The sequence below is a fragment of the Cyphomyrmex costatus genome, unplaced genomic scaffold, assembly GCF_001594065.2.
Source record: "Cyphomyrmex costatus isolate MS0001 unplaced genomic scaffold, Ccosl1.0 scaffold111, whole genome shotgun sequence".
Taxonomy (NCBI): domain Eukaryota; kingdom Metazoa; phylum Arthropoda; class Insecta; order Hymenoptera; family Formicidae; genus Cyphomyrmex; species Cyphomyrmex costatus.
In genome coordinates this window covers 310,317-336,235 of record NW_017275075.1, presented here as the reverse complement: position 1 = coordinate 336,235, position 25,919 = coordinate 310,317, and the positions used below count along the sequence as shown (strand labels likewise).

At 33.2% G+C, this 25,919-nt stretch overlaps 1 protein-coding gene across 1 annotated transcript in view; it reads left to right on the top strand.

The window, feature by feature from the left end:
* The window catches only part of nAChRalpha1 (nicotinic acetylcholine receptor alpha1), an 88,622-nt gene that overhangs the window by 24,527 nt on the left and 38,176 nt on the right, over positions 1-25,919 (top strand). The window contains exon 2 of the mRNA XM_018542980.1: positions 21,435-21,479. Within this exon, the coding sequence (XP_018398482.1) occupies positions 21,435-21,479 (45 nt within the window). The remainder of the gene's footprint in view (positions 1-21,434; positions 21,480-25,919) is intronic.

Below are 25,919 nucleotides of genomic sequence, written 5' to 3'. Positions count from 1 at the left end.
TCTTGATATTGAAAAAAAAAAAAAAAAACACTTTTTCTTTGTCGAGATTTACTGTACGAACGACATGAACCCAAACCACTAACCGCGATATTGCGGTGTTCGTCATTAAGCTCATTATTGCTCTCGTCGCGCCGTTTGACGAATTACTAATTGATAGGCGAGATACTTCTAGCCATAGTGGTGGTTTTTGATTGCCACACCACGAGCGTAATGACCATTTCATTTTGCCATTTTCCTCGTTAATTTCCCCTTATATCTTCATTAGTGGCCGGCGAAAGCATTCTTTCGTACGTCATCGTAGTGTATGGAAATCACGGCTCGTCGTTACTTGGCTCGTCTTCACGCGATAAACGACCGGATTCGTGATATTAGGTGTTAATTGTAATCAGAAGCTGAGTTATTTAATTACCTCGAACCATCGGCACCTTCAGCCATCATTTGAATAACGAAGTGAAATAATATTAAATTGGAAATTATTCAGTTTAGCGAATTCGCACGTGTCATAAATATTTGTCACTTTACGAGGGTTTTTTGAAATTCGCCGCAGCGAGATCGTAACGAGAAATGAAAGCGTTAGCGTAATTCAATTAAAGAAGTACGATGACAACCGAAATATTTTGATTTTTATTGTTTTTTACGTATGTGAAAGATATATGCATTTATATATGAGTACGCGTACATATATATATGCGCACAATGCGTAAATTTATATATTGAAATTCTCGTAAAAAGATTTTCTCTTTCTCCTTTTTTTTTTTTTTAATCACAATATACGTGCGGAATTTCGTATCGGCGTTTGTGATGACATCGGCTTTGATTGAATTCTAGGCGAGTAAAATTTCATCTCGCGAGATTAACGCCCGATCAGAGAGAAGATGTAATCCGGAAAGTAGCGACGCGTATACAATTTCAACGTGCTAGAAAAGGTTTAGAGATTTGTACTGTAGGTAGACGAATGGATTCCGACCAGCCAATACATTGCTCGTAAGAAGATTAAAAAAAGTCTCCGGATTGGATGCTGTTGTTGTGTTGATCGGAAATTCTTTTTTAACATTCTCGCTTTGTATGGATTTAACGATTTTGCGAACGCTTGAAGATTCCCCATGACTGTAAAGATTTTTATTTCACCGAATGATTGTTAAAATGCGCGAAACACGGAACGTTTTAAAAAGGTTGAATTGTGAGCTGAATACTTAAGAATCGTATAAAATTTAGCTGCCGTTTATCCATTTAGCCAGTTTTAATTTCCATGTCAACGGAAGTTTAACAGAAAGTGCGAAAAATGCAACGCTGCTACGAATTAAATTATAACGAATTATTATAAATCTCGATTTTTTTTAAATGTCCTTGTATGAAACAGATATTTTTAAAAATAAGATTTACTTATCGGTTATAACAAAAAGTATCATGCTTTTGTAATTTATACAATATATTTAATAATATCTTACATGTAAAAAATGTTTTTAATTGATTTATATTAAATTCAAATGAAAAATTTAAGTGATGTAAGAAACTAACAACAATAACGTTTGTAGTGACAAGAAATATTATTTTATATATCTATTTAATAAAAATAGAATGTCTTTTTGCAACATACATTCTATACATTTTATACCAATTTGTTTTATTCTTTTATATTTCTTATTCTTTTGTATCGATTCATGTAAATGTCGATTCAAAGTATATATATATATCCATCTCTCAGCCTATTTTTCAGTTTTATCGGCTTTCAAAAACAGGTTACCGTTTCTTTGATCGAATAGTTTCAATATCGCCATATGGAAAATAGTAGAGATCTTTGCGGGACGAAGGATATGTCAACTAAAATAACAGACGTTGTTATTAACGAAGCAATAATCCATACCGGAATCGATCGTCGAAGTCGATCACCTGCTCGTGGAGTGGTTCGTTTTCGTTGTTTTTGGTTAAACGCGCGATACCGCGAAACCGATCCAGCGATTTATTTGAAGTACTCACGGACAGATGGAAACGATATCGGAAATTCCGAATGAAAGTAGGTTCTGATCGGATTGCCGATTGAATAGCGGCGACCGACGGAAGTGGTTTTCCGATATTTAAATATCAGTCAGCCAGAATTTGTACGAACTTGTGGGGAGGGGGGGGAGGGGCTAGTGTGAGCTCGTGTAGTCATGTCATGTTCCCGACAACAAGAAATCGGATTCAAGTGTGTGTCTGTGTTTCATCAGATTTTGAAATCGTCTGCGCTTATACGTTTTTATTTCTTTGCATTTAGATACGGCGATTTTTTCGATTTCAGCAACACGCTAAGGTTTCTACAAACTTAGAGATTACACTTCTCTTTTGCTATATCTCATTCATTAACTGTTATCTTTTTACGAATAAGGAGATAAGGGACATGAAAATATCAACAAACGTTTTTTAGATGCGATACCTTTAATTAAGAAATCAATATTACGTGTTACGACATCGCTGTGTTGTTTTTTTATTTTATGAGATTAATATGTAATATATGTCAATGTATTATATATGTCATGTACGATATTAGCTATACAAGAAGCAAATATTTCATTTTATTTTATTTTGTGTTCTATTATATTACATAATACAATATAGAGAAAAATAAAAATTGCTTTATTTTAATAAAGTAATGTTGTGTTCATGTTGTCCATGTCGATAATATAATATCTGGTCGATTATCTTTTAAAAATTATCATTTTAATTATCAGTTCTTCTATAAAGAGATAAGGAATTTTTTACAAAGAGTTAAAAGTGCTTGTTAAAGCCGCAGGTAAAAGATGCGGGAAAGGATTCTACGCTCCTATTGGAACTTCATCTTCGTGCTTAAGAGGCAGGCAACTCAGAATTTATGAGTTTGTAGAACACTTAGGAAACTTAGTCTTGCTAAATGGATTACGGATCCAAGCGCGGAGAGAGGGAAAGATAGAGAGAGAGAGAGAGAGGGAGGGGGAAGGAATAAAGAGCAGGCTTATCTATAATCTGACAAACTTATATATCTTCTTAGTGTCGATAGGTACGAATGAATTTATAGTTCTCCTTGATCTACTCATATATTAAACATCATATTAGCATCAGAAATTATTATCCAGCTCCGACGAGATTAGGTCGACGTAACAAACGAGTACTGTTTTAATGTTTCCAATCGCAATTCTTTTTTTTAAACATTTTACAAATCGAGAAATATGATACGTCAGGTTAACACGAATGTCGCTATAACATACGATTACACTCTATATTAATCTTGCTTATGTTTCACTCTATATTAATCATAATCTTGCTTGCAAATATTTACATATATAAATGAGATAAAAAAATACGATTACAATTGTTACAAATAATGTTAAGTGCTCCAAAAACAACTAACAATTGTTACATGCTCCAATTTCATCTCTGAAAGCAATTTGAACAATCAAATGCAATTTTATAATACAGATATCTCTTTGCTTACGATGGATTTACATTTCGAAATTTCGAGCATAAATTGATCTAAAGTCAAAGTAATCACATAATACCAAATCTATTTTTTCCTTATTTTTTTTTTTTTAGTAATAATAGTTGTATTATTAACCATTCTGAATATAAATAATTACAAGGTTTTGTAAAAAAAAAAACTAAGTTAACGTTTGTTTCTATACTGAAAAAAATTATTTTATATCAACGGCGTTATTTTAATTGAAAATAATTTTAATTCACTATTAACATATACACATCATATTCTTGTTTCGATAAAATTTTATTTGTTGCATTAATACTATTATTAAATTTTCAGTTAAAATAATGCCATTGACATAATATTTCTTTTTTTCGGTGAATTGATGTAGAGATTAATTTTAATCTCGATTCAACTCATATTTTTTAAACTCCTAGCACATACCGGTCATAAATCAAAAAATCGCGAGTCGAAATAGTGGTAAGTAATGGAATATCTGTACGTACTTTATTCTCTCGCGATTCTTTTGGATTCGCCGTTGGCGAAAATGGATTTTGCCCATGTGCTTGAAGCGTGCTTTGACTAGCTGCGGATATTGCACGCTCTTATTTACAGAGGGACAACTATATCGCCACATATTTGCGAGTTTCGGGAACTTAGAAACTTCGTCTTAATGCTAAACGGCTTACAACTTGCGCTACGGATAGAGGGCATAAAGATATGTAACTACGTCCACGTAAGGCGAAACTGTACGTTTTAGCAATATCATATATTGTCGGAGATGCAATTTTCGAAAGTGCGTAGCAGGTAAGATACGCCCCCAACTTCCGAATAATTATAATTCACGGAGAAATAGATTAGACGTATATTTTCTATTCCGCATGAAAGCTCCGCGTGTACATGCAACATACTTTCGGAGATACTGAGATTGAAAATGTTTCGAAGATTTTATGAACATAATTTGTGATACATTAAAACGAGAAATGAGTCTTAACTATTTCAACACATTACGGCTTATAGTACGAGTATGTACGTGCGCCGAGAATTTGAAAAAAAAATTCTTTTCCTGCTCCGCTTATATCGATCGTTCCCGCTGAAAGATGGCGAAGTTTTGAGAGCGTTGAAACTTCGTCGTAATGTTAAATGGTTTAAGGAACCGGACGAAGGAAAAGCGCTACGGAGTTAAGCGCGCCGACTATCTGCTTAGCATGAGGGATTCGTTTTAGTAAGTAAAAACTAAAAACACATCTACCGTGAAGCAGCAAAAAGGCGAATGCTGCTTTACTTAAGCCGTGCGTTCCCGATGTTTAACTCTTTTAAAAATGTTTCCTTATAATCTTCGTGCACAGCGTCGGTATTTGCGTAAGGATTTACGTTACAATGAGTAGAAATGGTAAAACAAATAATAATAACGGATTTAACGAGGATTAATTCGCGATGACAGTGACGAAGCGATGTGAATATTTTTAGTTTCAACGCGATCAAAATGATGTAAGTTTAAATTTTCCGCTCGAAGTAACTCTGAATATATTTTAAATTTGCAGGAATTAATGTAATTATAATATAAGCAGCGTGTGTAAAGCGGTTTATAAGCGATTAATGTGATTGCGATTATTTTACGTTTTATTTGACTAATAATAGGTTCGAGACTTCTCTTTCTAAAAATATTCTTCGATTTTCCACTTCCTTTCTTTTTCCTTCTAGCGTTACATGTATCTGACAATGTAATTTAATTATTTATAAGTAAAACTGGATGAAAAACGCAATGTAAAGGAATAAACTATCAAAACGTTTCGGTTGAGGATAAAGAATAACAATAATATAATAATTTATAAAAGTATTAAATCGCACGGGATAAAGCAACGGTATAAATGTAAAAAGAACACGACAGGATACTTAAAATTCAAAGCAAGTTGATCGCGTGCAAGAATGTGTGTCTGTACACGAAGGTATCGCAATGCGCAGTACGAAGATTAAAAATAGGATGTGCAGCGAACGTGCTGCGTGAGTATACAGATCGCAATAACTGACAATGTAAAGCGGTGCGCGAATCGCTCTGCGATTTCGTAAAGCCGTAATCACACTACAGGCTCCCGACTCTGATATTCCCGACTGTAATTCAACCAAACACAGCAAGGCAGCGGCCGACTCTGACTGTCGACTCGAGAATAGAAATCACTCTATTCGATCGACTCTGAGTCGAGAGTCGGAGGTCAGAATCGGGAATCTGTAGTGTGATTACGGCTTAAGGCGCCATGGACGGTGTCCCGGGCGATGACAACTTGCAAATTGCTTTCCTCGAGCGAAACGATACGCGCGCGCCGATCGTTCTTTTTCACCTTTCAAGTCGACACCACTTTGACGCCGTTGAATTTTCAACTGCGGCAGGTACGAGAACGAGAGAGCGAGAAGCTTCGTCCTCGCTTCCCCAAAGGCGCCGGGATATCGTCCCCGTCTTGCCGCGCCTCGCGCAAGTTTGTCTGCAAGTCAAACTGTCAGGATCGATTGAAACTTCGCCGCAAGCGTCGCCAGACAATTCTCAAGGATGGGAATTGACGGTGGTGCGTTGCAGTGATCCCGAATATGACGGGACGTCCCTCTCGGTGAAGAGAGTATCACAGAGAGTTTCGCCAGCGCGTGCAATTACCTCGTAATGTAAAAGTTTTCGTAGAGAGAGAATGTAAAGAAATTGGACTATATTAGAGTACCAATTTATCCGACCCTTCAGTGGGTTCGATCAGCGCATTAAATTCATAATTCTTCCCGCCGTAATAATGTAAGTGGAGAGTTCGTAAAATATGTATCATGGATTTCCTACAAGAAGCCATTATCTAAACTTTTAGGCTGTAAGAAATTGACCAATCACAGTCGAATATCAGAAGAATAGTCGATTATAATTGATTGATTGTTTGCGGCTCAAGACGTAAAGCTTAGATAATCACCTACTATAAAAAGCTCATTAAGCTTCAATGTCAAAATGTTTGATGTTAGATTTCATCTGCACGGAAAGGTTTTGCTGAAGTAAAAAAGTTGATTAATAAGCCCGTAAAAATAATTTTGTTCAATTGAATATTAAAATAATTATAGAACGCTTAAAATGGTTTCTAAAATATCAAATTCTTTTTTACAACATTACTCATTATGCTCGCGATTCCTGTATAATTATTTATTGACTCTATTTAATAAAATTATTTTCAGATCTCACTCAACTGAAATTTTAAATACTTCAACAAAACCGTTTTTTCCGTGTGGTGAACGTTATTTCTGTAGAGACAAAATGACGGAAATTAGCTAGCAGAGTTTCGGGTTTTATTTTTTAATTTTGATTTGTGATTTGACATGTATACAAAATTTATGTGTATCACGTAAAGCCATTTACTTATTCCCGAAGCGACAGTTCTCATCGAGCTCTTGGCAGACGAACTTTTGTAGAAGTTCGATGGAGTTGGCGAAGTAGTGCATGCTGAGTGTACTGAACTGTTGTGTGCTGTTGCTAATATACGGATTCTATTTAACCGCTGTGCCTCACTTGAACGTTTATATCAATAATACACATCTTACCTGCCACATACACAAGTATCGAGCTTAGTGTCTAACCGCGACTTCCTTTGAATCAGCGCTTAATATAACCCTAAACCTTACGGTAGGTCTATTGGTCCTCTCAATTATACGTCTCTTTGTCACAAACGTCAAACAATTCCATTTTCTTTATGTTAAATATGTGTGCGCGCGCGCACATATATCATATTTTGGGTTATTATTAAAATATGGTTTCTTGAAATTAATTAACCTTTTAATTAACACATAAATTAAATAGTTTTATAGATTTAGTGTTTGTAAATATGTTACAAATTTTGAGATTAACTCCGGAGGGTTAATTCGACAAGAAATTGACAAGTACTACATAAAAAAAGTAAATTGAACGGAAGAAAAAAAAAGAAAAATAACATATTTAAAAGTTATTTTTCTTTTTTTTTTCTTTCGTTCAATTCACTTTTTTTTATGCTTATTAAAAGCTCAACAGCCAGCACTACTTTAACTATCGAATATTCTGTCTAAAATAAACTAAATTCGCAAAGCGCATCTTTTATCGACTTTGCGTTTACGCAGAATTGTGAAATAACGATGTAATTAAATGATTCAACAATGTAACTCGATAATAAATGGATTGCAATATACATATTCTATTGCAGGCGTACAAATAAAAAGAAAATTTTTTTCTCGAAATTTCATATTTTCATACTTTACATATATATTATTATTAGATTTTGATTACGTTTATCTATTACAAAAGAGTATTATGGAACACATCATGTTATGACTCTTTTAAAAACAGAAAATTAACTGAAAATTTTATGCAATACAAAGCAACATTTTCGAGATAAAAATTATATCTAGATTGATAATGAAATCGAGGCTACCAAAACATGCAATTAACGACTTTACCGGAAAAGCATAAAAAATGTTTTGCATAAAACAAATGTTTCTCGAATCGAAAATAAAAAAAATTAGTTATTGTAATAATTTCTTGTTATATAATTTCTTGCGATCAATAATGTCTGAGAATGTCTTTAATGAATTTTTTTTGTATGTTTCCCCACATAGTTTTTTTATCGTTTCGCAATTGTTCCTCGTATCATTTTACTGTCACGTTTTTTATGTATAATTATCGCTGTTAGCAGGTTTATATTCTTAGAGGGCTTGTTTTAGAAGATCAATAAACGTTTTAATTATCTATGATATATAATTTAACAATATTTAGTATATAATATAAATATAATAAATTATACTATTTATATATATATAATTCAATTTAGTTTTGATAAATTCTTTTAAAAAGAGTGAGAAAATATAAAGATAGAATTTTTATGTACATATACCATATATTCGAAAGACGATAAATAAATCACAGGAATTAAAAACTTGTAAAAGTGCATAAAAAAAAAACAAAGGAAAATGAAAAAAGATACGATTGCTTCTTATTTATAGTAAATACATTTTTGTAATTATTATATGTATGTTTTATTTGTATCTGTCATTGTGTGATGATAGTACAATATAAATTCAAATGGTATCATTATATATTTACGCCTTCCTACAAAATTAGCCTTATTCTGACAGAATGTCATGAGAAACTTTAGTTCGACACTGATCAGAATCCGTTTGTGATAGAGAAAAGATCGGACTAAATTGCAGTTCGAAAATAAAGAATAAAAGAGAGATGAGAAAATAGCTATGCAGTTGCAAGGACAACGAGGACATCAAAGGGCTTAGTCGATCGGGGGTCGCAGAACGCAATTAAAACTTTTCTACTTCCACTGGTTAATTTGTCTTTGTTACCGGCGTGACGGTTTGGCACTTCCTTTTGTTATAAAGCGTCGCTTATTCGATTCGCTTTTTCGACGCCTGTTTGAAGCTCAGCAGCTGTTACTACTTCAACTATTGAATATTTCGTCAAAAATAAACTGAATCCAAAAAGCGGATTTCTTGTCGACTCCGCATTTATACAGAATTGTGTGAAAATAATGTAATTAAATAATTAAAATGTAGCTTATTAGTATTATGTTTGTACCCCCAATATATAAGTTACATTTAGTTATTTTTATTTAAACTTATATTTATGAATGCTTTAATATCACAAAGTTAATATTTTTTACTCAATTGACGTAGAGTATATATATTACATTTTTTAAAGAAGAATATTTTACAGCATACAAGTCTATTTATAAAAAAAAGAATGTATTGATTTGTAAAATTTTAGCTTTAAAAGTTTATTATATCGCATCACTTTAGATATCTAGAAAAATTTAGATGAAGGCTAAATTAAAAAATGCAAAGTTTTAATTTTAAATTCTAAATAAAGTATAATAAAGAATAATATTAATATACGTATATAATATAAAGGCTGAAAGCATATCATAATACATAATAATATACATTTTGATTGTATTCTATAAGTAGCATCGAAATCAATTTTAAAAACCAATTTTTTTTACAATCCCATCCGTCAACAGAATTTAAATTAGAGAATCCCTCTTTTTTTCTCTCTATCACATTTCATAGAACGTTTTTTATTCATTATACGACACAGCTGGCTACTTTTGGCGACGGCTGGTCTTTCGAAGTCCTGAATATTCGAGAAGAGATGAGGCGGAGTGTTTAGGAACGATAAAGGGAGAATCGGGAAGAGAATGGAAAGTTCAGAAAGACACCAGGTGGCCGTCTTTTCTTTAAGGCCCATGAACGAGTTCTTGTCACGAGATGTTCAAAAATCGTTTAGCTTTCGTAGATAAACGATCGATAAAAAATGACCTGACTGACATAAACGATATATAACATCCGTTCTTATTCACTGTCATTTAACTTCTTTCTGTGAGATGAAAGGCTGTTAGCAGTTCGGCCCTTCAAGCGGTTTTTTTACGTTCCGACACAAAAGATAACCAGAATCTTGGGTTAGTTAGATCTCGGGAAGTTAGAAGTGACTGACTTGATCGAAGAATATTGGGATATTCTTATCACGACTACTCTTTTCATTTATTTCTTTCTATTTACAGAATTTATTTGACATAATAAGCAATTTTTCTTTCTAAATTATATTAATTCTGTAAAGACTGAAAAACGCGATTTTAATAAAACGCAATTCAACGGTGAGGCAAAAATTGAAATTCTAAAGAATAAGTATGTAATACTCTGCGCTGAGCATAAAAGAATTATAAATGCCATATCCTGTTCCGACACATAGGAGGAATCCTAATAATACGTACACCAGCCAATGCCGGAAATGGAGGCGCGCGCGTTTGCCTGTGTTTCCCGATATAACGACAGTGACATTCTTTCTCCTTCGTCTCGCTGCGTTCTTCCTTTACGATTCGTATCACGATTTCGTTTCTAGACGTCGACGCCCTCCCTATGCGTTAAAAGGAATTCTTATAGCTCCTCCTCGGTGAATGCAGAGAAGAACGCGGACGACAGACTTTTCTTCTTACGTTCCGGCGAAAGCCGTGCTCGATTTGTCAAAGGGATGATTCCGTCGTTCTTGACATAAATAAATCTGCGCTGCTTCCACGCTTTTACAATCTTATCGTGTCCGCGGAACTCATTACTCGGACGGTTTAAACGAGTTGAGAGTATTCGCGTTAACTACAACCCGGCCGTTTTTCTAGATCTCATTTGCAGGTAGCCGCGTCCAATCTTTATTCAAGAAAGATCACGGCCGAAAGTTGAAAAGAAAGCCTCTGCGTCCTTAGACAGGATTTAACGTCTCTTAATTATTCTGACGGTTTCTTTACGCGTTTGACTTCTTTACGACTTCTGTCCTCGAGGAAAGATTTTAGAGAAAGTCAGTTCTAATAGGTCATTAGGAAAAGAGTATAAACTGTAAGTTACTATAACAGGTTAGTTGACATTAAAATTTTAAGCAATTTAATTCGATAAAACATCAGCTTTATTTACATAGAGAAACGATAGGTTGAAGTTTTAAATAATACATTTACAATTAACTGACACGCGTATATTCTGTGTGTTGAAACTTTAAACAAATCTAATTTGTATTCGATGATGAAGCAACATCAGAACTTCTACTCACAGTTTTAATACTTAAAATGTTGAGAATTATTTAGTATGTATGAGTTAGTTACAGTATACTCTTTAGTAATTCAAGCATCTCAAAAGTTTACAGTTTCTAACATATATATATGGTCTACTCCGTATATTATCTACGTAATATCGATTACTTAACTAAAGCTCAGTTAAGAATGCTCGAATCTGTAATAAAAATATTTAATAGCATTGTATACCGTGAAAATATCGCGTTTTTCAGTATAATACATCATAATTTAATTATTACAAATTATTAATTTGTTTCTGCGAAAAAATCTCGTGTAAATAATTTGTATTATTAAAATTGATTCGCTTTACTTTTTCTCTTTTTTCTTTTAGTAGTCTATTTATCTGGATATTTCTTACTTTTCTTCGTGGTTTTAAAACGATGATCAGTAGAAATGCATTATGATGTTGCGGTGAATAATTTCAACGTTGCATTTCTTTACTTTCTTCTCATCTCTCCGTTCGTTTCTGCGACTTTTTCTCTCGATTAAGTTCAGGTTTTCTTTCAAAGGTTTATTAGTATCTTAACTTACTTTTTATTAACAATATACGGAGCGACTTAAAGTCTCTCTCAACAGTCTCAACAATATCCACGTCGGAATTAATCCACTGCAATTCTTCATGAAGTTTATGAAACAAAGCACTTGCCAACATGTGATGATTTTAAATAAACAGAATTTTATTGAGATTATATTATTTAATTTGAAGTACATTCTGCGTTTCTGTAGACCTCAAGGCCTGCAAATTCTTACAATGTCAGTTCATTCTTACCCACCTAATTTATCACAGTTCTGAGAGGATCTTTGCAGAATTTTAATTTAAGATTTAATATATCACGAAGCTTTAATACTGAAAAGGTTACTGTAAATAACTTCTTTTAACAATTTTATGAAAGAAAACCTTCATATTTGTCAGTCTTATTCAATCTATCCTGTAAATTGGATTTATGATTTTAAAAAGCTCCGTATAATCATTTATTTTTTACTTGCGGTAGCGCTGGTACGTTTAACATTTTTTTCTATCAATGAAGACTGTGGCGGTGGAGATAGAAATTTTCTGGAGTCTTAAAGGTTGAAATCAAATAAGACTAAAAGACGCGAATAATGGTATTCTCCCTAAGTTCGTTTTCCAATTCCGCCAACCTCCTGCGTCCCAGAACAATTCCTTTGTTCTTTTGTTGAATTTCTCCGAGGTATCGTTAAAGCTACTCCGGAAGCGTCGTCAAGTGAAAAATACACGGATACATATATGTATGCCTATACCTATATTTTACATTCTGTACGAAATAAAGGAGTTAATATATAAGGAGCAAAAAGAAGTGAAATAATATACTGTGGAATGTAACGAAATTAACATTGGAAACGGTAGAATACGAGAATAAATAAAAAGAAGTAATGGAGAAATTCGACTTCGACAAGAGAAGGAGGACAGTAAGATGATGATAAAAAAAGTGCAGAGTGAAAAAAGGAAAATAAATATAAATTCGCCTTCAGCGTGCGCTTACGTTATTATAGGCAGTCCTAGATAGAATCCTTTTCAATACGAATACAATTTTGAAAGAGAATGTACAGAACTGATAGTCTTATCTATACGTAGTCCTCAGTTCCGTAACCAAACAAACAATAAGTATCTCAAGAAAGGATTGGGAGAGTCGACGCGCGAGTCGACGAGATCGGAAATAGAAACGAAAATGCGAGTCGAAGGGGAAGAAGGCTAGACGGATGCGCGCCAAATAAAGAGTTACGGATAAAAAAAAAGGGATGCTCTGACGGTGTAATATATCCCTCCTTTTCTCCGTCTCTCGAGGGAGCTCGATTCAACCACTCTGTTTCCACCCGACATCCAATTTCCATACCATTAAGGGTAGTCCGCCCACACGCGGAACGTATCTTCGGCGCGCACGGCGTATTTTCTCCACCGCCGTCGTGTTTAAGATCACCACCCACGAGGAAACGGTCACGGAGATACAGCGGACATCAAAGAAGGTCGGGCGATATCCTTCGAATAATGACGCCGCTTCCAGCGTGACTGCGTTTTTACAGCAGCGAGCAGGATATGAATAAATGAACATTGAAGCTATGACTTTAATAACGCGGTCAACCCGTGTTATTAAATTGTAGTTGCGTGAGTGGTTCGCGATGATTAAATAATAAGCTGTGTAACAAAGCATTCGCGTTTAATGCAGTGCAATGATATAGAGGATAAAGGATTATCCGCGTATTGAATTTCTGTTATTTATCAAGCTTTGGAAATTTGCTTGGTAAAAATCTGCTTTTCTAACAAGCAAATTTTTTATTACCGTGTTTGTTTCTTCGGCTTATATATATTATGCGCTAATTTACGTGTTTTACAAAATTTTCGAAATTAATCAACGGATGAGAATCTCAAAAGAATTAGATGTTGTAACAATTCAAATATCACATAGTATAAATTAATTATTTTGAAAAGATTGTTACCACTCGATCATCTTTTATAAATTTAGAAATAATAAAAATTAAAATTGAAATAAAATTTGCTGAAGAGAGGGAGAGTTTGAAGAGAATTGAATCCATGGACATGTTATAAGAATGCCAAACACTTTCACCAATGCATCAAATCAATGTCCTAAGAAATTTAAGAAATGGATTGGCTGCACAAACCTCCTTGAAGATACGAGAAGCGATACAACGCGCTCATACCATGTTAGTTTGATGATACATGCGAACGATACATCATCATCGTTGGGGCAAATGGCAGGCGTAAAACTGTTTTCGCCGCACAGTATTGGTTATTAAAGAGGTGCGCAGCGCGATAAATGCGAATACAATGACGCCAGTAGAGTTGATAAACGATGTTAATAATCGGGCGAACTGCGCAACGTAAAACCGGATTACCACGACGAAGCAAATTCTCTTTGTGGCACGTGAAGCGTGAAATATGAATTGGCGTGTTCGTGTGTAACGGTTATGCCAGTCATCGTGTGGCGATTGCCAATAAAGAAACGAGTTATACTGGCATAGCCATTGGTCCCTTTATCGTTACGATGGCTGATGTCCGAGAAACAACCGATACTGAAGCGATCTGTGCTACACGACAAAGCAAACAGCGCACACGCGATATTATCCGCGTTTGATTCAGGATGGTATGTATGTATCAGGTATGTGGTTGAAACCAGTCTCTGGTTTCCCAATTGCTTTAACTGAGATTAACCAAAAATCCAAATCATTTCAGAAATTATATTGTCACTCGATTGTTTAGTAATCGTCGTTTCTGTCGCGCAATAAACAAGAAGAGCTTTGCAATCAGCGATGACCATCGCTATTCCTGAATAGGACATTCGATAAATCCACACAGATAGTCCCTCTTTGAACTATAATTTATCCCTTACCCCTCTTCTAAATTAGCTGGAAAGACTCGTGGGTTCTGCGCCGCTTATCTTGATTTGCCTCTCTTTCTGGATGCTGGGCTCGCGAGCCAGCGCGGTCTTTTTGGAAGTAGAACTTTAGCAGGACTGAAGAATTTAGATGGCTATCGTGGTACTTTGGGAAATGCCGGCGCTAAATTCCGACCAGTCATTTCCGTGTGACGGGAGCGTTTATCGCGTATCCGCATCTCTAATCGATGAATTAACAAAAATTTATTCGCGCACGTGAGTCAGTTCAACGTTTCGAACGTAATCACGTAATTTCGAGTTTTAATCCATTCGAAAGAGAGAAACCGCTTTAATTGCCTGTAGATATAATGCACCACCGATAAATGCCAAAGAAACTATGTCACTTGATTAACAAATATTCAATAAAGTTCTTAATAAACTGTTTACGGTTGGCTGTACTTTTTATAACTCCATTCTTTATTTAACATAATAATACAATACCAGATGTATTGTATTGTTTATTCTGTCTTCCAAAATGGCTTAAATAGTGCACGCTAAAATTATAAAAGTAATAAGGAATGGAAAGCAAATTTATGTATGTTTAAGTACAAAAGGACGTTTAGTAGCTTTAAAAAACATTATACATAATTTCCTTTCTTTTCCTCTATTTATTTTTAACAAAGTATAGTCCATCTTTCTAAAAAGTGATGTAAACTACTTTCTTCGCAATTTCTCGAAAGTTGCATGAAAGTCTTATCGGTGCGAATTTTTCAAAGAAATGTAAACTATATATTCAGTTGCCACATAACAGGAGAGACGGAATGCTGGAGAGCATTCACACTCGCATAGTGAAATCTTTATAAAATATTAAACTCCAGAAAAATATTAAATTCCAGATTGGTCTCTCCGTGTCTCGTAAAGTTCTTTCATGCGTCATTCCGCGATAGTACTCGCACCTTTCCTCACATCTATCAGTTCTTCTGCTTCTCTCTTTTGGTTTTCATCTTTTTTTTTTGAGATAGAAACTCTAGCAGACCGGAAATGAGATATAAGTGAACGTCTAACGTTGTCCTTCTAATAGTTCGCGTCGAGCTGTAAAGGAGAGCATCCCTCCGTCCATAACCTCGTAAATTCTCGTCACGTAGAAGCGATCTTGAAGGATAACGATGTTAAGTGCTGCCAAAGCTTCACACTATCAATTGCGAAAGTTGCGTTTTTCTGTGGTTCACTTGGTTACGTGAAAAGGCGTTAGAATAGTTGAAAAAGTACGAAGGAAATATGTGGCTTATATATAAGCTTGACAAACGAGTATCTTCACTTTCTTTTTATATCTCTTGATCTCTTCAGATCATTTGTGAATTGATCTGTGAGCGAAAGTTCGATGAAACTCTTATTATAGATTAATTTCATCATAGAAATATATTTTGCTAGATTTGTGGTGTATAAAATGAAACTTTTCAATAAGATAAAGAGAGGATTTCTTTTTAAAGGTTTCTTCTCAAATGTTTTGAACTTTTTACATATAAATGCTTTTAACACATATATATTTTATGAATCATGAATGTTTTTAATTTTTACGTCTTAAACTTTTTTATCGCTATTATAGTTTAACTAAGCATAATTCGCGGTGATTTGTGGAAGTTCTAATTTTTATTCTATAGACTTGAAATTAAAAAATCAAAGTTTGTTTTTTTCGTTGAACATTTTTTTTGATAGTAAACTTTTAAAATGTTTTAAAAATAGAGTATAAAAATAACGAAATGTCAAAATACAATAAAACTTGAAGATCAATATTTTTACTTCAGTAAGTCACCATTTTATTTTCATATTTTGAAGTATTGTAGAGAGATTTAATACCAAAAACAATGTTTAACAAAAAAAAATAACTGATTTTTTAAAATTCAGATCCATTAGGGTAGAAATGAGATCTTCTATAAGTCGTTGCGGACCATCATTGGTTGAATCGTAACAGCGAAAGGAGTCCAATATGGATGTAAAAATTCAAAGATATTCATGATTCATGAAACACATATCTCCCATGTGTAAAGAGTTCAAAATATTTGAATAGTTTTCTTTAAAAAAGAATTTTTAATAGTAGGTATCTCTTTTTTTTGTCTCCTAGAAAAGCGTCCCCCCTTAAAGTATCGCTCTGAATCAAGAATTATTTAAATAAATAATAGCGTTATTACTTTTTACCTATCTATAATGACTTACAAAACTAAATACATAACGCTGTTACTTTATACATTCAAGAAGTTACTTCTACGATTCTAACTTCTAATGTCCTACTTCATAACATGTCGTGCGCGATGGTAAAATTCATATTATCTTCATCGAAGAACGAATTGTATAAGAGAAACAGGAAGGCAAAATTGTTCGAAAGTACTCTTCGAAACTCTGTAATGGAAAGATTTCTGTATTTTTACTATCTTCATTCAATGCTTCAATATGATACATTTTTTGCTTCATCAAAGAGAGCAACTTCCAAGCTTTCTCTTCATCCTTCTTCGCCGATATAAGTTCTTTTGCGATTAAATCGGCGGGAACACGGGGCATGGTTACGTTCTTACTCGTGTAACTTCCTTACAGATTTCTTGTACACTTGGATTCCGCACGGTATACGATGTCCGTTTCCAGCTATTCCCGCCAAGTTTCAAGTTTCATTTTGGAAAGTTTCTGCTGACGCATATGCTCGGATTTACTTGTGTAGGCGTGCGAGTTGAAATCGAAGGTTAAGGGTTGACAAAGTTTAGGACAGTTTGGGCAATAGAATTCTCAGTAACGTGCACTTTATAGCGTATATAGAATTAACACGAAGAATTTAAAGTTTAAAGAAAAACACTTACAATCTGGTTTGCGTAAAATTTTTTCCATCTGCATTATTACACATCTAAATTGAATTGCAAATCTGAACGTTTAACAGCCTTTTTATTGTCATGTAAAATCCGAAAATTTGAATAAGTCTTGAGAATATTGTTATCAACGCTTTGTTTCGCTTTTTTGAATATTATTTACTCACTAAACAAACAGAATATTTTATCTGTATTAGTAAAGATTATTAAATAATGTGTACTGTAAAGCGTAAATAATTATAACAAGTACATATATATTGTAAGTAGTGTATAATATAAGAAATAACAAAATCTCGCATTGGTATTAATCAAAAGCAGCTGGTTCAACAAAATGCAGAACACGAGTATGATTTTATTCTTTATTCGAGCGCACACATTCGCATATTTGCATGAAAAATAACGCAGCGTATAATGGAGTTTACATAAAAGAGTAAACATTTAATAAAAATATTTTACTGCCAACAGTAGAAGAGAAATATGCGTTTATTTGACCGTTATAACAATAGACGAATCGATGATATAAATTTTTTAATACTTACTGTTGCGTCTGTGTTAGAATTACATAATTTATTCGTGTTACCGACGATAAACTATGTACACTCATAAAAATTCTTATTGGTATGCGCATAATTCTCATTTATATTCGAACACCGAAGTAACAATACCTTACCGATAGCTGTAAAAGATTGAGCACCAAGTTTTTCTTGGTTTTGCATGGTTATTTTTATGTCATTATTTTCACGTGTTACGTGTTTTTCTTTTATATATTCTGATTTTTCGTAGAACAATATGACATGTTGAATTATATTTACGTTGAATTTTGTTGGACATTTTACACTACCATTAATTTAATCGGTCGTTAACATCTTTTTCTAGTCAGTTGCTTTGGACTTTAATCATTCAGTTCACTTCTATCGCACTTTTAAATCAAATCTGCAATTACCTAACGATATTATTCTTAGTTTATAAAATTGATTTACCGCATGAATTAACGCTCATGAGTAATACTCGCATTGGTATTTGATTGCAGAGCTTTCGATGCGTTTGTATATTTAATAACGTTTACTCGTATTGTCGTAATGCCAGAAAATTGAGTCACTCGATGAATTTTCAATATTTAATCGCACCGTCGCATTGATTAAATCGGGAATAATACGGCTTTTTAATTTTTTTTACACAAGATGCTAATCTATTGTTTCTGGAATTATCGATTTTTATGTCACTTGCAATGAGTCTGGATAACATTTTTTCCGTCAACGCGATAAAAGTCAGCTTCGATTACTTTCGAATCTTATAAAGTAACTTTCACGATATTGTTACGCGCAGCATAAAATGCGATGTTAACGTCGTCGTTTTGAAAGGTAAAGTACGCGCACCATGATTTTTCGCGACGATAAGCATCTACAAAAGGAGAGGCCCATGGAGATTTAAAGAAAAAAATATTGTATTCTATACACGTCAGCACCACGCTATTAAACTTTTATGTTTGCTGGAAAATGATGTTTCCCTTTTTCTTTTACTATAGAGTAGTAAAATCTACACAAGGGTACTCCAAGAAATAATTATGTTTTCTCTATAGTAAAAGTATCAATAGATTTTTCGGAGTTACGGAAATGCATTGAAAATAAAATAAGCAGCGCTATATGTAGATAAATACATAATAGAATTGAACTTGATGATTTAATTTACAAAAACAATTTGTTTTAATAATAATTACTTAAAAATTTAGTTGTCAAAATATCTAAAATAAAAATTAAACACACATGCGCGCTTGCAATCCCGCGTTATTGAATATTAAAAAGAAACAAAATGATAATGAGTCAGATAACGTTTATATGTTTATATTTATGTTTAATATCCATATATGTCATAATGTAACATAATGTAAATCTATTTCAATCTAAGCATCGTCCATATTAACGTATATTACATACATTTATGGTAAATTATAAATTTTGAGTTAAATTTAATAAATTTCTTGAGAGTAAATTATGTAATCTCATCGTTTTATTCAAATTAATGACATATTGGATAGAAACAGTGTGGCAACTTATAGAAATGCTTAGAAATAACTCAAGTTGGGTATAATTAATCATTCATAATAACATTATGAATTTACCAGTGCGATTTCTCAAAAATAATATGTGTCTGCAATAAATTCAACTATTTTTCCCACGACATTTAATAAACATTTTGCAATTATTATTGCTCCTGCTGTGTACAGTCGGATCGCAGTGCATCATCTAAGATAATGGTATACGCTAAGCTGCTCATTATAATTATAATTGTATACGCAGGGTACCGGTAATAGCAACGATACGTAATATCCGATTTGGTAACCATAATTACCTCTGCGGTTACGATATTCACTTGTCGCGCTTTCGGGGTGCACCTCCCGTATCTGGTATGCGGACATTAATATAGTTGAGTACGAAATCGTAACCGCGCTCACGTTCACGAGCCCCTGTTATTATCACTTAGCTATCACGCGTCGGTAGAAGCGGGCGATTGTTGATGCCGATATATTTGATTACACAACTATAACTACTGTTATGTTTAGCGTACCGTTCTCATACGCCTGGAGTTTGTACGCGGCGCGATAATTGCTAATGATACGCTTGTGTAGCAAACTTTAAACACCGTCGCGTAAAACGCCACGGCGTAGAGAGAACGACGATAACTGCCACCACGATTAATCTTGAAGCTCCCCGCTGCGCTGAAAATAATACCGTCGTCGTTTTATTTAATTTAATGTCACCGATTATTTCGGCTCTGCTGCTTCCACAACGTTTGCAACTTTTGCAGAATTTATTTATGTTTGTTTCAGATAACAATATACATATATATGTCATATACATAGTATTTATGTTTTCGTCGACTCGCACACATCGCGAGACTAATTATTTTATATCACCTTCAAATTATTATTACAAATAAAATGTTTAGTTATTAAAATTTGATTACATATTAAAGTTAGAGAATTACCAAAATATTAAGGTTAAATTTTAATTTCAATTAACTTTTTCATTTTTTCATAAGAGGGAAACACAGAATTTTAAATGAATGTAACAGAATTTATATTTCAAAAATGCATACGTCAGTTTTAATATAAAAGATTTAATTAACGTTTAGATTTAATACGATAATATTAAGATTCAATACGAAAAATTTATTTCATATAAAAAATTAAAAAATTGTTAAATAGTATATTTTTAGATTTTTTTATTAAAGAAAAATACATTTTTAAGAATTTGTCATTAAGATGTGTATCATTTATTTTAAAAAACGCTGTATACGTACAATGCTTTTCTGATCATCATATACAAATTTTCATGGCATTAAAGGTGTATAATAAAAATTTTTTTTAGTATTTGTTTTCTTGTTTGAAAAGCCCAGACATATTTAGTCTGCGATAAGCCAAATTCGTTGTAAGCAGTAACCCAACTATGGCCCTAACGTTTCTCTCTCGCCAGCGAAATCTGCATATATCCGACGTGAAACTCTGCGATGACTATTGACGATGATGCGACTGATTGTGGTACTATAACCGTTATCACACAGAACATTAATGTACGTTAACACACAGCTTCAACGACCACGGTTTCTGGTAGCAGAGCTCGTCTGCCTATAGCCTGACACTCACTACTACCGTGGATCGCCACGATGCCTTACCTGCTGTCAGCATTATCGCGTTCCATTACTACTGGGCGCCGGTCGCAGACTACGGCTTGCCAGTACTACTGATACCGAGGCGCGGGGTTCAATACGGAACTGTAACTGCTTGTAATGTTCGTTGACGTTTCTATTGGCGAAATCGGGGAAATCTATTGACCCATAGCGCGCGAAGGGCCGCCAGATAACAATCATTGTCTTGTACAGCTTAAAGGGAATTGCTACGAGACGTTCTTATCACAATTTTCATGCTCCATGAATCTTTCTAATATTTTAGCAATAAAGTCGTCAAGATTACACTTTCAGAGAATGCATTCGAAAATATTGTTTCTATAATATAGAAAATGAATGTACTTGACAGTGGAATGATTTATTGAGATTTTCGAGCGACAAGAGCTTTCTCTAGTATCATTCTAGTGTCTCGAAAAACCAATAAATCTATTTCTGAGTAACCAGAAACAGTCGAAGTAGAATAACGCTTTCTACACTCGACGCTCATCCATTTTTCTGTTTTCTTTTTCAGAACCTGAAGAATCAGATCATGACGACAAACGTTTGGGTGGAACAAGTAAGTAAAATAATGTTTTATTATCCTAGCTTTTTATGTATATTAGACTCAAATTAGTGCGAAGTATATAAACGTATATTTTTTAATATAATTTTACTATTACAATATTATTGATAAGAAAAGAAAAAAAAAATTTAAAAAAAAAATTTTTTTTTTAAAACTTAATTGCTAAACTAAATTAAAAATTAGACAGGAATTCTCTGCATAATATAATTTTAGCCTATTAAATATATTGAAAGAATTATATTTAACATTTCTAAAGGGATTATATGTATAAATATAAGATTATTTAATTACGTCAATTAAAAGCAGTATTTTACAATGCTGTCTTTAATTTTTATAGTTAATTGATATTTGAATGAGAACTAGAATTGAGTGTGATTTATAGTTATATTCATTTGATTATTAATTGTTATTGCATTAATAGAAGCATTATCGCTATTAATGAAATCTATATTATAACGCCATTAATGAAATCTGTATTATTGTAGTATGTCTCGATTAGTAATCAATTGGAGCTTATCGCATTTTATTAATTAATAATTAATTTGTGACATCTGATAAAATATGTAAGAGATATGTGTCCTTTCGTGAATTATGCAGCTTTTATTTGATAATGTATAATATTATTGATACTCATTATTGAGATGTTTTCTTACATATGTAAGTATTTCATGATAATCAAGCGCGATATTGTTCCTAAATGTGAAACTTCAAATATATATAATATTTTTTGTGTGTACGTATCTCTTAAATAAATGCATGAGGAATTTTCTCTTTTTGGGAAGATTAAAATAAATATGAAATGCAATTGCCAAAAATTAAAAATATATTTTTTAATTTAAAAAATACATTTTACGAGTATATAGAATATTATGTTAGGATGCAATTAATAAGGATTGAAATTTCAATTACATATTTTTCATATCTTCTTAATTTTTTTCTTTATTATGAGTTTTATAAGTTTTTTGAAATTTTCAAAAATTTTATATAGAGTGTGGGAAATATATAATTATTTTAATAACTTTTTATACAAAAATAAACATTTTTTAAATGAATTACTTAAAGATATAATTACATCTTTAATTTTTATTAAAAAATTGAGATTTTGTGGAACGAGATACGAGATTTACTACTAAATTATAGTCAAATTTCATTCATGCATGACGAATGAGGCGATATCGGACAAGCTGCTTAAAGATTGCAAATGCCGAAATGTTGAAATTCGGTTTCCATTTTCGCGAGTGTATACGCTGCCGTATTGCTTTGATTGTCAGGATCTACTCTTTCGACGTAAGGCGGTGGTTTGGAATTTCAAAGCAGGCGAATTTCATTCGCGCTTGTCGACGACGAAATTCGAATCGCCGGATAGCAGTTGGCCTTTATTGGTATAATACTCTCTTGTGTCCTCGTGAGAAGAACAGCTCCGTGACACGACTATTTCTCGACCATTTGTCTTGCGAATTTATTGGTCGTAACTACCTTTGCTCTTTTTAAAGATTGCATTCTTTGCTTTTTGCACTATCATTCCCCGTCATTGACGATCCAGGAGCAACGTTTGAAAGTCGCTACTTTGACAATTAATTGTGACATATTTCAGTAGAATTGATCTTTTTATTCCATTTTCTACAGACGCTATTCTTTTATTCATAATAATTTTAATTTTTAAATACGTACTATGTCTGAAGATATTTTCTTATGTATACAAAATTGAAAATACTATACATACGAAAATTTGTGAAGATATTTTCTTATCACCAAAAGATTTGTCTATTGAGGAAATATCTGTGGGACGACTTTCTCGAAAAATTCCACTTTTAAGATAAATTGTATAAGTAGGGATATATAAAATTCAGGTAAAAAACAATATATAAAATAACACTTTTTTTCTGTTTATTATTTTAATTTTATTAAAATAATAAATTAAATTAAATTTGTTGAAGTAATAAGTGAAAGCTTTTAAAGGCATTTATAATTTATTGATTTATTTCGTCAAAGTTTATTGTTTTTCTTATACTAGCACATTCCTTGCGCGCGCTACGCGCGCGATGGTCCATTCTACTCTTTTTAAATATTATGAATTATGTGTCTTTGAAACTTGTTTTGAAATCAACTCCTCTAATTCCTACTAATACAAAATTTCCCTGAAATTTGAAAACCTTTAGAATTTCATTATTGTTTTCGATCGCCACATTAATTCTACCATTTTGATAAACAATATTTAGTTTATTTTTTTATTCACCGTTTATGTCGAAAAATTCGACCCACAGTGTAGTTGTGCTGGTTCGCGTACAAGAGTAAAATACATTAAAGCAATCAATTGCCGGGATCATTTTGGTCTCAAAATGTTTCTAGAATTATTTGCTCTAAGAATGTTCACAACGAACTTTTTGCTCATCGTTTACATCGAATAATTCGATCCACAGTGTGACTGTACTGGGTCGCGTACAAGAGTAAAGTACATTAAAGCAATCAATTGCCGGGACCATTTTGGTCTCAAAATGTTTCTAGAATTATTTGCTCTAAGAATATCCAGAATCCGATTTTTTTGCTCATCGTTTACGTCGAAAAATTCGACCCACAGTGTGGCTGTGCTGACTCGCGTACAAGAGTAAAGTACATTAAAGCAATCAATTACCGGGATCATGTTGGTCTCAAAATGTTTCTAGAATTATTTGCTCTAAGAATATCCAGAATCCGATTTTTTTGCTCATCGTTTACGTCGAAGGATTCGATCCACAGTGTGGCTGTGCTGACTTAAGACTAAAATTGGCACAGCCACAAAGGAAAATAGCAGCAAATGGAAAATCAAGTACATATTTTTGAAGGGCTTTTTTTGCTAATTTAAATTCTACTTCAAAAATACTAAAACCAAAATCCCCCTTATATTCCATCCGCCAGATTAACGAAAACTGATTTTAGAAAACTGAATCGAAACGCCATTTTGAACTTTCAATTTTTAAATACGGATTCGTAACGAACGTCCCCAAAAACCACCTGTAACCAAATTTCATCAAAATCGAAGAATCTGAAGAATTTCCGTAACATTTCCGTCTGCCATATTGGATCAACTATTTCAAACTTTCAATTTTTTAGTAAAGATTTGTATCAAACGCCCCCTAAATCACCAATATACTAAATTTCATCAAAATTGAAAAATCTTTAGGATTTCCGTAACATTTCCGTCCGCCATATTAGATCAGCTATTTCAATCTTTTAATTTTTGAGTACGGATTCGTAACGAACGCCCCCTAAATCATCAATAAACCTAATTTCACCAAACAATCTTTATGATAATGTGATAATGATATTACCAATATTCGCATTTAGGGGTGCCAACTTCACAGAGCTGCATTGTGAAGTTGGCACCCCTAAATGCGAATATTGGTAAAATCATTATTGCATTCGTTTGACCACTGTTTGTCCACGTTTTTCCACCCATTATTTTCGTTTGTCCACCCTATGCTTATTATATTTTTCGTAATAGTGTAAAATAACCACTTGGGGGTGTTACAATTTTTTTTGTGTATAACTTTTTTTTGGAGGGTGGACCAGTGAAAATAACGGATGGACAAACGTGGACAAACAGTGGACAAACGAATGTAATAATAATATTACCAATATTCGCATTTACAGATTCCAACTTTACAGACCTGCTTTGTGAAGTTGGCACCTTAAATGCGAATATTGGTAAAATCATTATTGCATTCGTTTGTCCACTGTTTGTCTACGTTTGTCCACCCGTTATTTTCATTTGTCCACCCTCCAAAAAAAAGTTATGCATAAAAAAAAATTATAACATCCCCAAGTGATTATTTTACATTATTACGAAAAATATAATAAAAATTTTTTTTGTGTATAACCTTTTTTTGCGGGGTGGACCAAAGAAAATAACGGATGGACAAACGTGGACAAACAGTGGACAAACGAATGCAATAATGATATTACCAATATTCGCATTTAGGGGTGCCAACTTTACAGAGCGCTACGCGCGCGATTCTTTTTTTTTTGAACGGCCATATAATTTTCTCTTACAAAATTTACACCAAAGCATAATCGATTAAGCTTTAAATTATAATTACATTTCTTTGCGTCTTATTAAATTCGTCATATTCGGAAAATCTTATTGATTTCCGCAACATTTCCGTCTGCCATATTGAATTTAAAAATTTGGAACACGGAATCAAAATCAGCGTTCGCGTAAGCCCCCTTAATCCAAATTTCGCCGAAATCGGAAAACCTTTAAGATTTTCGCATCTTTTCCGTCCGCCATATTGGATAAGTCTTTTTTAATTATTATAATTTTTACCATGTTTTTAAAAGAGCGTCCCCGAAAATTCCTTGTTACCAAAATTCACCATTTTCGGATTACTTTAACTGCCTCAACGAATAGAGGCTTCAAAAAAGCGTGACACGCCAATCTTAAGATATGATGATTAT